General features: G+C 45.0%; 1 protein-coding gene across 1 annotated transcript; it reads right to left on the bottom strand.

Moving 5' to 3' along the window:
* Positions 1-6427: 6427 nt before the first annotated feature.
* LOC112165570 (putative pentatricopeptide repeat-containing protein At1g74580) lies at positions 6428-7671 on the bottom strand. The gene is made up of 2 exons (XM_024302131.1): positions 6858-7671; positions 6428-6816 (listed from the first exon to the last, which is right to left on the bottom strand). Exons 1-2 carry the CDS (start codon positions 7669-7671, stop codon positions 6428-6430), a joined length of 1203 nt encoding a protein of 400 aa, XP_024157899.1.
* Between the last annotated feature and the right edge of the window lie 9344 nt (positions 7672-17015).

The raw sequence follows: 17015 nt of genomic DNA, 5'->3' as shown, positions 1-17015 counted from the left end.
GTGTTCAGTATTCCATGGGTGGGTCGTTGTGACGCAATCCTTGTCCATTAAGTAGAAGGTGCCTGGGCTAACGACTTTTACAATTTTGTATAGACCTTCCCAAGTTGGGCGGAGTTTTGTTGGTGGTGGAATGACTTCCTTCATTACCCAGTCCCCCAGTTGGAGGTTCCGGGCTTTGACCCTGGCGTTGTAGAAACGCGATACCTTCTGCTTGTTTTGCAGGTTGTGCAGATGGGCCTTGTCAAGGTTGACGCCGTCGCTGTTGGTCTCTGGGCAGTAGCCTTTGACCCTAGCGGTAGGTTGAGTTACCTCGATAGGCAGGACGGCCTCAGTTCCGAACATCATACAAAAAAGAGTTTCACTAGTGGCGGAAGTTGGGGTGGTTCTGATGGCCCATAGAACTTCCGGGAGCTTCTCCGCCTATAAACCCTTGGCTTTGTCGAGTTTCTTTTTTAGCAGCTTCTTAATTATCTTGTTTGCTGCTTCGACCTGGCCGTTGGTTTGGGGGTGAGTGACAGATGTAAAACACATCTTGGTACCCAGGTTGGCGGTGAAAGAGATGAGTTCCTTGTTATTGAACTGTGTGCCGTTGTCTGTGATGATTGTATACAGGACACCGTAGCGGCAGTAGATGTTCTTCCAGAGGAAGTGAATTACCTTGGCAGTAGTTATTGCCGTCAGGGGCTCCGCCTCTATCCACTTGCTGTTGTAGTTGATAGCAATAATGATGTATTTGAACTGGCCTTTGGCGGTTTGGAATTTTCCCATCAAGTCCAGGCCCTACGGTGAGTGAATCCATGGACCGATGATGACCGACAGTGGTTCCGCCGGTGCATGTGGGAGATCAGCATATTGTTGGCATTTGTGACAAGATCTCGATACCCGCCGGGCGTCATCACCTAGTGTAGGCCAAAAGTAGCCTTGTCGCATTGTGCGATTGGCCAAGGATCTGGCGCCCGAGTGGTTTCCACATTCTCTACCGTCGTTGCTAGCACGACCTTTCCCTCCTCTGGGTTAGACAGCGGAGGTTGGGGTGAGTGAAACCTTGGCAGTAAAGTTTGCCGTTCTGGATGTTGTAGCGGGTTGCTCTCTGCTTGAGCTGTTGTGCCTTGACTTTGTCCTTTAGCAATGTCCCGTTGCGCTTGTACTCAATAATCTCGTCCATCCAGCTAGGATTGACCTCAATGTTGAAGATCTCCGCTAGGGTTTTTGTGATGCTTGGCTTGTCGAGACACTCTAATCTTGTGTCCGCTGGACTTTGATGTGGCTGGGTGGTTGCCAGTCTTACTAGTGAATCAACCTTGGAATTCTTTTCCCTGGGGATTTGTGTGATGGTGTGAAATTTGAATTTTTTGAGCAGTGTCTTGACGTACCCTAAGTATGCCGCTAACTGTTGGTCCTTGGCCTAAAAGCTGTCGTTGACCTGGTTAACGACTAACTGAGAGTCACTGAAGATGTTGACACTGTCAACCCCTGAATCGATGGCGAGGAGTAGGCCAGCAATGAGTGCTTCATACTTCGCCATATTGTTTGAGGCTTTGAAGTTGAATTTCAATGCATATTCCACGCTCAGCCCCCCTGGTCCTGTTAAGATGACTCCGGCGCCGCTGGCCTTAGCGCTAGCGGAGCGGTCCACATGTAGGTTCCAGTCTGACCGCTGGGGAGCTGGCTCTTCAGCGGTCACCATTTCCATTTCGGGCTCTGCTTCTATTTTGGATTCGAGCTGACGCTCGGTGAGTTCAGCAATGAAGTCTACCACCGCCTGGCCCTTCATGGCGGTTCTTGGTTTGTAATCAATGTCAAACTCGCTGAGCTCAATGGCCCATTTGCTGAGGCTCCCCGAATGTTCAGGGTTCTGCATTACTTGTCTCAACGGTTGATTGGTTAACACATGGATTGTGTGGGCTTGGAAGTACTGGTGGAGGCGTCTGGCGGCAACGATGAGTGCGAGAGCAAGTTGCTCTAAGGGAGGATACCTTGTTTCCGCTCCATTCGTGCCTCTGCCGGCATAGAACACTGGGAGCTCATCTTGGTTCTCCCGTCAGACGATGGCGCAGCTCACCGCTGATTGTGATACCACTAGGTATATGTATAGTGTTTCTCCTTACACAAGAATGGAAAGGAGTGGAACTGCCGCCAGGTACTCTTTTAAGCCTTGGAACGCCGCCTGGCACTCTGGGTTCCAGTTGATGACTTTCTTGTGAGTTGTTTTAAGGACTTTGAAAAATGGGGCGCACCTGTCAGTGAGTCTGGAGATGAATCGAGACAGGGTGGTTAGCTTGCCCTGGAGGCTTTGCACGTGCACCTTCCATTCTGGATCCTTCAAGTAGAGGATGGCTTGCACCTTGTCAGGGTTAGCCTCGATGCCTCGTTCAATGACGATATAACCCAGAAATTTGCTGGCGGTGATGCCAAAGAAACATTTTTCTAGGTTGAGGTGCATACCATAGGCCAAAAGGATGGTTACTACAATTTTGAGGTTTGCCACATGTCCACTGGCTTTTACGCACTTGACCAACATGTCGTCCACGTAGACCTCGATTATCTTGCCTAGATGTTCCGCGAACATGGGGTTCATCAGTCGCTGATAAGTTGCGCCTGCGTTCTTTAGACCGAAAGGCATAACATTGTAGCAATATAGGCCTTTCTCGGTGGTGAAGGTGGTGCACTCCTGGTCGCCGGGATGCATCTTGATTTGATTATAGCCGGAGAAAGCATCCATCATGCTGAGGAGCTCATGTCCGGCAGTTGCATCAACCAGTTGATCAATGCGGGGTAGTGGGAAACTATCTTTTGGGCATGCCTTGTTAAGATTTTTGAAGTCGACACACATCCGCCACTTGCCGCTAGGCTTTTTGACCATAACCAAGTTGGAAATCCACTGGGGATAGATGACTTGGCATATGAACCCAATGCCCTGGAGCTTGGCAACTTCTTCTCCTATTGCACGGTATTTCTCTTCGTTGAAGGCTCTCCGCTTCTGTTTGATAGGATAGAAGGATGGTTTGATGCTCAACTTGTGCGTGATGATTTCAGGGGAGATACCTGGCATGTCTGCATATGACCAGGCAAAGACCACAGCGTTGTCACGTAGGAACTGAGTGAGTTCCGCCGCCACCTCTGGTCTAATTGAGCGCCTATGCGGACTGTCCGCTCAGGGTGCTCGTCAGAGATGCTGACAACCTTTAATGACGTTTCTAGATTGACTGGCTCTTTCTTTACATACTTCTTCCTGTCATCCCTAGGATCCTCAAAGATATTTGGTGGCCGTGCCTGATTGCCCACCGCTAGGATCTCATGGCGGCGGGTTGATCGTGCTATAGTAGTTGAATAACATTCTCGTGCCAACTGCTGACTTCCCTTGACACAGCCTGTGCCGTTGGGTGTGGGGAACTTCATGAGAAGCATGTATCCGGCGATGATGCACTTGAGCTTGTTGAGTGCTGGCCGGCCAATGATGGCGTTATATGAGCTGAAACAATCGACAATTATGAACTCTGTATGTACCTCCGCCATACATGGACTAGCGCCGATAGCTAGCCGTATATGGTCATAACCCAGCGGTTACGTGACGTCACCGGAGAAGCTAAGCAGTGGCTCATGATCTTGGAGTAGTTTTCTGTTCCGCTTAAGGTTGTTGTAACAACCGCTGAATATGACATTGACAGCGGACCCGCTATCCACCAGGATTCTTCCCACTGACAATTTGTCGAGAATGGCGTCGATCAAGAATGGGTCGTCATGGGGCAGATGTACTCCGCGTTCCTCCTCCTCTGAGAAGGTAATGGGCTCCCAACCAGACTTTAGGAGTTTGGCGGATCTTTCGTAGCGGATGTTGCAGACTTCCTTTGGGTGATTAGCTCATGAATAATGCTTTCTTGCCCTGTGAGACAAGTTGGTGATTGGAGCACCGCCGCCGATGGTGTTGATGCGGCCCAAGGGCTCAATGTTGGCGATCACAGGTGGCGGTTGGCGCACCTTGAATTGCTCCATCTTGCCATCACGGTACAAGGTCTCAATGGCCGTTTTGAGAGCATTGCAGCTGTTGGTATTGTGACCGCTATCCTCGTGGTATTTGCACCACTTGCCGGTATTTCTTGGTTTGCCCATTTTTGGGTATCTTCCTAGGGGTGGCGGTGGGATCTGATCCTTGCACTGATTGTATATTTCCTCATACGAGGCTGTGAGGACTGTAAATACTGCATACTGCTGAGAGGACTCCGTTTGTTTGTTGCGGTTGTCCCCATGGGATGGGCGGTTTCCCTTGTAGTGTTGGTCCTTCTGTCGCTTGTTCTGGTAATGGCCCTGTTGCCACTCCCTCTTCTTATCAGTTGGCGGTGCGGCTGGAGTTTTGCTAGCGGTCTCCTGATGACTGGATGAGGGTTGTGCTGATTTTGTTGGTGTTGCTGGTGGCGGTGGGGTTTCTCCATATGTGATGAATTCTGCTTGGGCATGAATAACCGCTTCACTCATGAGGTGGTCGTACACCGCATTTGGATGATTGTAGTTGAGGTGATAGAGGAATGGCTCTTTGAGGAGTCCCTGCTTGAAAGCCGCCGAAGCCATTGTTTTATCAAGATCGCGGCATTGAGATGCTGCCGCCCGCCACCTTGTGACGAATGCCTTTAGTGTTTCTTCCGTACCCTGCTTGATGTTGAACAGCTGGCTTGTATTGTGGTGTCCCGCGGACAGTAGGATGAACCGAGAAAGGAAAGCGTGTGATATCACCTGGAATGAGTCAATAGATCCAGGCGGGCACTCAAAGAACCAGTTCATTGCCTCATTGTCCAGCGTTTCGCTGAACAAGTGGCACAGGGTGGCGTCATCGAATCCCTTGTTGTTGGTGACCTTCTTGAAGGTGTCCATATGGACGAAGGGATCAGTCTTACCGCTGTAATGTGACATTTTTGGAGTCTTTGCGTATGCCGGCCTGATAGCCTGCAGGATCGCAGTGGTGAATGATCCTGGCCTGGACGCGAAAAGTGGATTTGAAATTGGCGCTGGGGCGCCTGATTCCGCCCAGATTAACCTTTGTTCCAATTGCTGCATCATTTCCAGTATTTGAGCAGTTGCGTCGCCAACGGGGCCTGGCCGGGCATTCCGTTGGACTGATCCTCGCTTGGGGGCAGGTGGGTTTCCCTCAGTTCTTGCCCTAGCCCTCGAGCGGTGGGTGTGCAGCAATGATTCTGCCTCCTGCTCCAACATTAGCTGGGGCACAGGGGGCGGCCCCATTCCCAATAGCTCTGGTGGGTTCAGCGGGACCTGCATATGCACGACTGGTGCTAGTACTAATGCGCGGGTACTAGGCCGGCTATGCCTGGTGCTCCGTGATTGTTCGCTCCGTGCCGGGTTGGCGGTCGCCTCCATCGTTCTTTTTATTTCATCAAAACGTGACACCAGCGTGGCCACCTGCCTTTGGGCCTCGACTTTTTCTTTGCGCTCTTGTTCACGCTCCCTGTTTACCATGTGAAGATCTGCCAATGCCTACTCCGTTCGTAATTCCATCGATTACTCGTCTATCAAAAAAATGGCAGCTGCTACTTGGGTTTGTCTCACCGCAGGGGTTTACCGGGGTGCTAAATAGTGCGCGGTTGATGCTTACCGCTGGGTTGGTGGGTTGGGGAATGGCGGACTGGTCTGCCTGCTCTTCAGCGTTTCCCCTTCTACCGTTAGTCATGGTGATTGTGGGGGGATGACCTTTTGTTCAAGGGTTCCCACAGACGGCCCCAATGTTAATGCTCAAAGTCCGGCGGTAGCCGATCTTTGGTTTAACGCGGGTCTGGTGGGCGAACCGCTACTCTGAGGACTTGATGGCCTTCGCTAGCTATCACACGAGAGACAGGGCGTCAGAGGGAGACCGCGTTGGGCGGTCTTCACTTATCCGATGCCTAAGTCAGTCAATGCATATAGGCAGCATAACAATAAATGAGTAGTAAATGCGTAATTAATGAGGAGAGAGAAGAGAACCTTTTATAGGTGAGGAGAAGGTTGATCTTCTTCTTATTTTCGATGTGGGACTGAGGTGCTTCGATTCCCAGCGTCTGGAGCTTCTGATGCTATGTTGGGGCGGCGCGTGGCGGCTCGTCAGTGGTGATCTGGGGGCGATCCGGGGCTCAGCCGGTAGCCCGCTTGGCTGTGTTTCCGTAGGTCACTCGTTTGGTGGGAGTTGGTACCTCTGGCGGTACAATGAGCATGGCTCATTATAGCTAATTATGCTTGCAAATGCACATGTAGGTGTACACCAAGTACCACATGGAACCTATATGATTTTGTTCTTCATGGTCAACATTCACAATGATAGAGAACAACACTAAATCCCCTGTTGAAACTCAATCCTAAATGATTCCTAGTTTCCTACTCTTACCAGCTACTCTATGTCTAAAACATCCTAATCCTAAAGAAGCTCATACATCGATGAACCAAAGCATCAGCCCTTCAACTTGGAAAGAACAATGTTGATGACCCTTCTTATAATACCTTTTGGTCTTCCCTTTAAAACCTCCATCATAACCTTTACATTTGGCTCAAACCCCTTACCCATCATGACCTCCACCAACTGTTTACCTTCCTCCTCGGCTTCCTTGTCCTCTTGCCTTGCAAACCCTCCTATGATTGTAGTGTAGGTAGCAGCATTGGGCCTCATTCCCTTGTCCATCATCTCAAGCAAGCACTTCTTGGCATCTACAACAAAGTGGGGGTCAGCAGCGAGTCCCTTGATTAAAACTCGGCAAGTATAGGAGTTTGGGGCAACCCCAGAAGCTAGCATGCCCCTGTACGCCTCCAGAGCACCCTTAGTCTTGCCAGCCTTGAGGTAGTCTTCAATACAAAAGTGTGAAGCATGACAGTGGGATATATACCCGTCTCAGAATTTTGCTCATAGAGCTCCCTGAACAGGCTTACATTGCCATCCGCTATCAAAGCAGAAAACATCTTCGCCGCCTCTTTCTTGAGGTGGGTGGGGTGCCAACTGCAGAAGACTTTCTGCATCTCCTTGTCAGTGGTCTTGTTGACGAGATCATCAAGCAACTTCATTGCATTGATTGCTTCTGTGAGGTTGGCTTCTCCAAAACAAGGAACATTGGGCTGAGGGATGAACCCCCTTGCTTGTATCTGCTGAGAGAACTCCCTGACCTTCTCCATCGACTCACGACAAGCAATGGCTTTGAACACGGCCATGTAGGAGGTGTGATAAGGCTTCATCCCCTTATCCAACATTTCCAAAAAATACTTCTTGGCATACCCAACAAAACTGACATAAGAAGATGAGTTATTTGCAAGTGTGTTGATGAGTGTAATGTAAGTGCAGGAGGTGGGGGGGACACCGTTGGCTATCATGTGCCGGTAGACCTTGTGAGCAGCCATGATCTTGCCGGCAGAGATGCAGGCCCAGATGATAAGGGTGTAGATGGCCACATCAGGCAGTACAGCAGTCGACGCAGACATAGAGCGAGGCTTAAAGAGCTCTCTAGCTTCCTCAACAAGCTTCCCATTTACCATACAATCGAACACCAAAATTGCATACTCGTTAAGGTCATCATAGGTCCTAATCATGTCAAATATCTCATTTAATTCCTTGTCCTCACAGTCTTTGGTGACCTCCTCAAAAACCTTCATTACATGTTTCTCGAGGTCATCCGCACAAGAATTGGACTTGACTTCAGTCTCCGCCATTGCTTAATTTGATTGTTAGTTCCTTCACTTTAGTTTAACCAAAACCTAGAACTGGACTAATTATCGAGTAGAAAATAAAAAAGGCCCAAGTGAATTTAGGGTTTTGCTACTCTAAAATCAGAAATTTACTGAAAACCGAGTGTAGAACAGGAAAGGAAAAGTCAGGGCAGGCAATCATGCTTTCCACTTAGAACAAATTAAGTAGCTACTCATGAGTCAGAATTTAAAGCAATAAAATGTGTTAGGGTTTACAAAAGAGATGATGATGATGATGATAACAGAAGATACTCACCTTTCTTTGGTGATTCCCGGCGATATAGCTCTGCAGAAACTTGAGGAGACAACCAAGGAAGAGAAATGGGGGAATTTTTTTCCTTTTTGTCCAATTTCAACAATTATCAGAGAATAGAGTTTGCTCTCCAAAACTGAAAAATTTGACGAATATAACCCTCTCATATTAAAAAACTTTAGAAACTGAAATAACCAACAGAGACAATAATGTCAATTTAAAAAAAATTATAAAAAATTAAAGTATGTTCAAGTAAATCCAGAATATGCGTCCGGCCCAAACTCGAGGTTACTTGCTCTAGTTGATATAGGGTTTATATTAGAGATATTCTTGGAGAATCTTAGGAAATATCCAATCAATGTACGATTATGTTTCCATGTACAACTCCATCTCTATGCTTGTAATCCTCTATATAAAGAGGCCCCTATTATCAATGAAAGTACGATTCAATTCTCTCCCAATTCAGTTTTTCTTAAACACGTTATCAGCACGAAACTCTAACCCTGAAACCCTAAAATCCAAAACCCTTGAAAAAAAAATGTGCGCATGAGCCTCGCTATGCTGTCGGTTAGCCTCATGTGTAAAGCTTCTGCAAGTTAGCCTTGCTGCTTGATTCCCTCTAACACAAATCCACCCAGCCGTGCACGTCTTTATCCAGCAACTGCCCAGCGCCTCTACTACATCGCATCTGTCAGCCGGTTAAGCCCTGCCAGCGAAAAGAAAAAAAAAACAGAAGAAGAAGGAAGAGAAGGACGCTATCGATCAAAGGCAGAAGAGAAAAGAAAGAAAAAAAAGGAGAGTGGAGCGGCCCACTGCCAGAAAGGGAAGAAAGAAGGAAAAAAGGGTGCGGGCCCATAAAAGAAGAATAGCAGAAAAGAAGAAAAAGAAGCAGCGGCCTAGCCCAGAAACAGGCCCACTGATGCAACCCAGAAGCAGGCCCCTGCCACGTCAGCAAGCTACATCAGCCAACCCTGTCAGCGGCCACGTCAGCAAGGACCAGCGCCACGTCAGCACCGGACAATGCCCGTTGACTTTTTGGCAACTATTCCGACTGCCGACGGAAACTTTTCCGGCCACTTTTCCCGTCAACTTTTCTGACCATTTTCTGGCGACTTTCCGGTCAACTTTCCAACGACTTTTCCAACCATTTTCCAGCGACTTTTTCAACCATTTTCTGGCGACTTTTTCCTGTCAAATTTTCCGGCGACCTATTTCGAGGTATTTTTTCCTAAACGTTCCCCTTTTTTTAGAGTTTTTTAATTCAATTTCTCTTCTTTTTCGGGGACTTGCAACATCCCTTCTTCTACCCCCCTTTCTTCATCATAGGGGAGACCTAATTAAGCCGAACTGTAGGGGTTCGTGCTCACTCCAAGCTTGGAGCTTGTTGAGATCTCCAAACTTAGAGTTTGTAGAGAATTTATGTTCGACCACTTACGTCATTGTTTCGATCTAATCCAATACCTCTTGGAATTGAATTTCTTGGAAGTAATTACGCTAAGAAATTCCTAATTTCTTGGGTGCAACTACGCTCAGAAATTTTATATGTTTTCGTGGTAGCCTTTGACACTCCGAAACTAACCCTAATTTCTTGTTCTCTTTCAAGATGAGTAACCTGAACAAATTGGACTTTGCTCCATTGGGAACAACTGGCTCTGGATATCACAGGTGGGTTTGTGATGTCCGCCAGCATCTCAAGGCCGATGGAATCCTAGATACGATTCTCGAGCCTAGCCAAGACGTGCTAACTGTTGAGCAAGCTCAAGCTTTGGAAGCCAATAGAGCTGCCTTAGAGGCAAATAAGGCGAAAGCCATCATCCCAATGACTCGTCATATGGATGATCTGCTCCAGTACAAGTGTATGAATGAAGAAGACCCCAGAAGGCTGTGGGTCTCACTCGATGAAAGAGTTGGCAACATCCGTGACTCCCTGCTTCCTGACCTAGAAGTGAGATGGCATAGCCTCCGCTTCTGTGATTTCAAGTCAGTTCTTGACTACAACTCGGAAGCACTTCGCATTAAATCCTTAATGGAATTCTGTGGTAAAGAGATCACAAATGCGATATTGATTGAGAAGACTCTCTCTACCTTCCCCGTCTCTGCATCGATGGTTGCTAAGAACTATCGAATCGATGTTACTGCAAGACGAATCACAAGGTTTCATGAGCTTATTAGAGCTATGAATGTCACTGAAAATCATGACAACATCCCTGTGAAGAACTATAATTCGAGATCCGTGGAAATAGAGCATATTCCGGAATTCAATTATAGTCGCGCTCCTAAGAGAAGGCGCCAAGAGAGAAACCCTAATATTAGGGATACTTCTGGACGTTCTGGTCCATATAATCGCTCTACTTGGGAAGGTGATCGCCAAAATAGGCGAACACAAAATAGAAGAGGTCAACGTGGAAAGAGAGAGGGAGGCAACGCCTCTGGATATGTTGGTGCCATCTAAATGAAGTTTCAAAGCGCCTCAATCAATGGAGTTTGAGCAAAGAGATGTATATTCTCAATGTGCAGTGTCTGATCATTGGGAACACATTTGTAGAGCTCGTGAAGAAATCGTTACATCCTACAAAGCATATTGTGAAGCAAGAAAAGCTCACTATATGGAACAAGAAGATCAAGAAGATGATCTAGAGTGAAGGGCTGAAGACTACAAATCTGGCTGGGATCAATAGATCGCCAATTCTGTTTAAGTCTTTATTTTTCCAAGATATGTAATAGGCAATTGCCATATACTTTGTAGTAAATGCCAATGGCTTGGTCTTTCTTCAAAGTAGGCTCACCCAAAGTAAGTGTGATGTCTAGGAAGGTTATGTGATTAGTGGTACTTAAGCGAACCTTGCTCCACTGACATATCTCTACTCACCTGGTCACATTTATTTTGGAATTACCAAAAGAAGTTAGACAACTACCATTATTTTGCATTAGCTAGCATTTTGGATTAGATTTTCTTTGGTCTCAAAGAGACAATGATGTGACTCCGTTGGCTTATGAAGAAAATTTCAAATTCTTTTCATTATAACTCAATTTTGATTCTGAGCATATTACTTTATGACTACGATGGCTAGGTCATTAGTATTAATTCAAGGATATAGAATAGCCCAAGTTCCACTTGCCAAATGGCACCTTGATTACTGTCACAGAAACTCTCTACGCTTCTAGGACGAATCACACCTATGAATAGCCAACGGATTCCATGCAAAAATGCATGTAGAGAATGGAAATGAGTTCCTTTACAATACCTCTAATGATTGAGAACAAAGGCACATCTTAGAGAAGTTTATGTGTCTCTCTAGTGGACTTTATGTCACTATTCGAGCTATTAAATCCAATAAAGTTACGAGAGAAGATCTCTTGGATTTAGATACATATTAGCTTTGTCACGATAGGATAGGTGATCCTGGTCATGATATGATGATCCGTCTACTAAAGACTTCACATGGACATCTTTTCTTTCGAGATAAACGAAGCATGAATCAAAAGTTGATTTGTGGACTAAGTGTGACCAACGCTGCTGCCCAGGGCATCGCCTCCATCCACCACCAACCTGGGGCTGGCACAGTCCCTATCCATGACACCTTGGATAGCGTCCATTATGGTGATGGCGCCCCAGGTGATGCTGCAATCACCAAATTGCTTCAATTAGCGTTTCAGACGCTCAGGCCTAACCAAAATTCTCATTGGTTGCTTCTAAAGCCACTCGCTCATTTTACAAAGCCCGTTCCTTAGGGAAATTAGGACGAAGACCAACCTATGCAAAGGAAATGAACATACTCATTCTGTTCTTACATAGAATCCATGGGGATTCTGTGGACTATTTCAACCAACTTGCGGACGTTTAAATATCTCATGATGTTGGTTGACACGCAAACACGCTGGTCACGTGTTGTGCCATTATTCACCTGTAACAGCTGCTTATTCTACTCTCCTAGCACATATCATATGACAACGGGCTCACTCCCCAGATCATCCTATTCCGTCAATTGGACTTGATGATGCTAGAGAGTTTACATCAAAGACTTTCAATGGTTATTGCATTGGGACTAATGTTGGACATTATACTCCCATGAACACACCCAAATGGTCTCGTGGAAACGACTACGATGGTAGCTCTGACATTGGTAATCCGCACCAATTTCCTTATATCCGCTTAGGGTGATGCAATATCACGATCGCATGCAGCTGCGCTAATTCATCCACGATCTACAGCCACTCAATCTACCTTTACATTACAGCTAGTGACTGGGTACGAGTATCTTACTTATCCACATTTGAGTGAGCCATTTATATGCCAATTGCGCCGCCACAGTGCACTATGATAGGTTCTTATAGACGAATGGGCAACTACGTTGGACTTGAGACTCCAACAATCGTCCGCCACTTCCTGCCCTTGTTAGACGATCTCATTACCGCTAGATTTGTGGGTTGTCACTTTGATGAGACAGTATTCCCGTCGTTAGGGGGAGATGAGAACACGAATGTTCAGCAGGAACGACAGGAATTGTCGTGGCTTGTCCCCACTATGTCTCATCTCGATCCCTGTTAAAGTGACGAGATCACACAAATATGCTGTAAACATGCCTGTAAGGAAGTACGTCCCTATGAGAGGACGTAGCGCCACCCTACATGGAGGTAGGCATGGCGCCAACGCCAAAGAGAGTGGCACCCTAGCGTTATAGGCCATGGCCCCAGCTAGGATGCGTGAGAGGCCCGTGAGTTCGAAGGATACTTTGGCACATTCCAATCCTTTGATCATCAAGACTCAAAATCCATCTCATGAGAATCTTCCAGGTTATGGTTATCATTGGGGGACGCCGCAACGTCAGAACCTATTCCTGAGAATATAGAGCTCTATGAAAATTACACTACTGTACATGAAACATGGGATAGAAACTCCATCATAATTGTTGATGTAGTTGCGCATTTCATTACACATGAGTTTGTTGAGTCCGATGATATCGAACTACACTCCGTTGATGAATGAATGCCAACGTAGAGAGATTTGGCTTAAATGGAAAGATGCGATCCAGGTTAAGTTTGATTCTCTAACGAAGAGGAAGGTTCTTGAGCCAGTGATGCCAACACCTCCTAACATAAAACCTATTGACTAATGGGTCTTCGTTAGAATGCGGGATGAGGAAAAGAGATGGAAATCTTACCTTATGGCACAAGGCTTCTCACAAAACGCCCTGGAATCGACTATGATGAGACATATTCTCTCGTAATGGATGTCATTGCACTCCACTACCTTGTCAGTTTGGTAGTTTCCGAATAACTGAACATGCAGCTTACAAATGTGGTCACTACATATCTATATGGGGACCTAGATACGGAATATACATTAAGGTTCATGGTGAACTGTCAAGTGACCACGGAGCGCGTTTACAAAGAGGTTGAAACGCTCGCTAAAATGACTACTTGATTGGGAAGGGATATGCCCACGCATTTCCATAACAAGTTTCGGATTCCATCGCGTTTCATGTTGGACATGATCTTCATTAGAAGCCCTTAAAGAGTTAAGGGAAATCACTAAACACTTGAAATCCGATTTTGAGATGAAGGATTATGGGAGAACACGATTATGTCTCGGTTTGGAACTTGAGCATCGTGTCAATAGATGCTTAGGCATTTTGACAAGGTCAAACCTTCAAGCACCCCCATGATAGTCCATAGTCTTGATCCTGAAAAGGATCCTCTTCATCTGAAGGATGATGACGAAGATGTGCTAGAGGCAGAAGTGCCTTACTTGAGTACAATAGGCACATTATTGTACTTAGCTCAATGCACAAGACCGGACATCTCATTTGCAGTGAACTTGTTAGCTAAGGTATAGCTCTGCGCCAACGCGACACCATTTGATTGGTGTAAAAGATATCTTTCGGTACTTGAGATGTATGATTGATATGGGCTCGTTCTATCCCTATAGAAAGATGATGGATTCAGACCCATCACACACCAGGAATGCCGCCAACATTGGCCTGCTTCCACTATCCCCATCCCAAAACGACATGTGTTTTGGAAGGTTTTGCTGATGTTGGGTATATCTCTGACCCATACAAAGGTCATTCCCAAAATGGTTAAGTGTTCGCCATGGGTAAAGAATGTGATATCTTTGAGGTCTACAGAGATTATTGCTCTTCACAAAGTGGTTCGTAGGTGTATATGGATTGGATCCATAATTACGCATGTTTGAACAATTGTGGTTTGAAATCTACCATAGATAAGCCTATGAGCATTTAAGATAATGCTACTTGTTTTGAATAAAGAAGAAAATGCTATATCAAAAGCGACAACACCAAGCATAATCAGCAACAACAGACTCTCCTTAAGATCAAAGTGAACTAGGTTCGATCTGAGGACAGTGTGGCAGACTTGCTCACCAAGTCATTGCCTAAATTCCACTTTCGTTAAACATGTTGGTAGCATCATTTGCGGAAGTTATCCGAACTCCAATGACCGTAGTCGTCAGGGGGAGATGCATACTTCAGGGGGAGGTGTCTACATGTATGGTCTCAAAACGTGAAGGGTGTGTTGCGCTCTTTTTCCCCTTCAACCAAGGTTATTTTTGTCCCACTGGGTTTTTGTTACTCGGCAAGGTTTTTAATGAGACAACGAAAGGAGGGCCACATTTGGGCGACACAAGGGGGAGTGTTCAAGTAAATCCAGAATATGTGTCTGGCCCAAACTCGAGGTTACTTGCTCTAGTTGAAATAGGGTTTATATTAGAGATATTCTCGGAGAATCTTAGGAGATATCCAATCAATGTATGATTATGTTTTCATGTACAACTCTATCTCTATGCTTGTAATCCTCTATATAAAGAGACCCCTATTATCAATGAAAGTACGACTCAATTCTCTCCCAATTCAGTTTTCCTTAAACAAATTCCTTAAAATAAAATAAATAGTAGTTATTGTTATAGAAAACTGCTTTAGTTAAGAAACTACACACTTCCTTACCCAAAAAAAAAAAAAATACTCACACACATAGAGTGTGGGCACATGCTAGTGTATTATATGGAAACATGTCATTATCTCAAAATCCTAAATACCCCCTCTATTTTTTTTTTTTCTTTTTTAGGTTATTGGTAAAAGAGGTTGTGATATGTGAAACGGTTACTCCCTAATTTTTTTTTCAAAATTACTCCATATTTGGGAAGAAAATCCAAAAATGCTCCTCACAGGTCACAACTGTCCCGCCGCCCTTGTACGGTGATTGGAGGTGCAAGTGTTGTGGTAAGATTTTGAAGAAGGGTGGGTGCAAGACTATGTTGTGGGGTTGCTATTGGGCATGTTGCCTTACCGACAAGATAGATAAGAGAGAGAGAGAGAGAGAGAGAGATCACCTGTCACACCCCTGATTTTTAACATAAATAAAAATCGATATATAATTCCATAATTATACATGCGTGATGGTTCAGCCATCCATGCAAAATACCTAGAAGATTTTTTCCCTTTAAACCAAGTATATACTGATGCCCTGAACCCACTATGTTAATACAGACCCGCTCCACAGAGTCATATATTACATAAGCTTACGAATTAAATTGTCACCTTAAAATAAAACGTAAATGCTCCTCGGAGCTTACGAACCCGGTAAGCTTATGAAAGCAAACCCAGTGCACCATTCAATAGTGCACCGGGTTGCCACACAACAAACCCGGTAAACTTATGAAAGCTCGTATGAGTAACTCAAAACAACCACTAAACAACTCACACCAAAACTAAGGAAAACAACTCACACCTTGATCTCCCTACTAACACATAATAAAGGAAAACAACTCACTCTTTGATTTCCTTTCAAAACGTAACAAAAGAAAGCAACTCACTCCTTGGTTTCTTATAAATCTTAAATTTGGAAAACAACTCACTCCTTGATTCCTTAAAACACAAACTAAAGAAAGCAACTCACACCTTGATTTCTTATAAATCGTATATAAGGAAAACAACAAACTCCCTGTTTCCCTAAAACACAAAGTCATGAGTTAGATATAACCTCGCTCCGTTACACCATGAATTACACTGGCAGACAGACTAGCGCTCTAACTGAAATAGTAACTACTCGTCCGGCCAAAGACGTGATTACTCGATATACTGCCTAAGGTCACAATCTGACCTTAATTCCTCGGACCTCTCAGTGCCTCAGAATAAAACATTAAAGAAGTCGCACAGGACTCAAAATGTTAAACAAATCTCAGTGCTTTTCAAAACAATAGAAATCATCATTTCACAATCATTCGTTTTCCGAAAAGCCACAACACAAAATAATAAAAAGCATCATTCATGCATATTGTTTTCATCGATCCACAAAATCCACCAATACATATATATTTCACGTAAATATATATATATGCATAGTCATTCACTCAGGAATGCCTACTAATATCAACTATAGTTTGCAGTTAAATAAATAATTCTCAAAACGATAAAGGTAATTCTGTTCATAATGAACATTGTGAGATTACTCACCTTGAAATTCCCGCTGCGTCTTCAATATAGAACAAAGCAGCACAACCACCAAAAACGTCTAAGAATATTTCGTCAAGTACCTAATCACATACGGTCCCAACTTAGTAATGAATCACAAGCGATTTAAGTTCGAAACTCTTAATTTGAACTAAAATCCCCAAAAGTGACGCCAATAGAGGCGAAACCACATTAGAGACCACCCAATGTCTCCGGAATACTTTTACGATCGATATGTCAAAACCACAAGTTGATTGAATGCTCAAATCCTCACGGATCAATAATAGAATGATCCGAAACCGTAAAAATCACAACATATTCATACGATCTCCAAAAATTACTTATTATATATCAAAACGCTCGTATCGACGAGTAGATGATATTTAAAACCAAAAACTATCCATTACATGGCTAGAAGGCCACCAAAATGCCGCCACAGTCGGTGGTACAACCACCTCAACCACCACTGGCCAAAACTCAAAACTAGATTAATCGAACCGTCCAAAATGTCAAGAACACCAAATAGAACAACTTTAATACCTAGGGTTCAAGCCAACTCGGCCTAGATCGCCGCCTATCGCTACCAC

This window comes from Rosa chinensis, chromosome 1 (genome assembly GCF_002994745.2).
Source record: "Rosa chinensis cultivar Old Blush chromosome 1, RchiOBHm-V2, whole genome shotgun sequence".
NCBI classification, from domain to species: domain Eukaryota; kingdom Viridiplantae; phylum Streptophyta; class Magnoliopsida; order Rosales; family Rosaceae; genus Rosa; species Rosa chinensis.
This window is presented reverse-complemented; position numbering and strand designations above follow the sequence as displayed.

Excerpts from the sequence above, each read along its gene's own strand:
- LOC112165570 (XM_024302131.1), bottom strand. The coding sequence starts at position 7,671 with ATGGCGGAGACTGAAGTCAAGTCCAATTCTTGTGCGGATGACCTCGAG. Across the intron at positions 6,817-6,857 it reads TGAGCAAAATTCTGAGACGG|ACTACCTCAAGGCTGGCAAG; the intron begins GTATATATCCCA and ends TTTGTATTGAAG.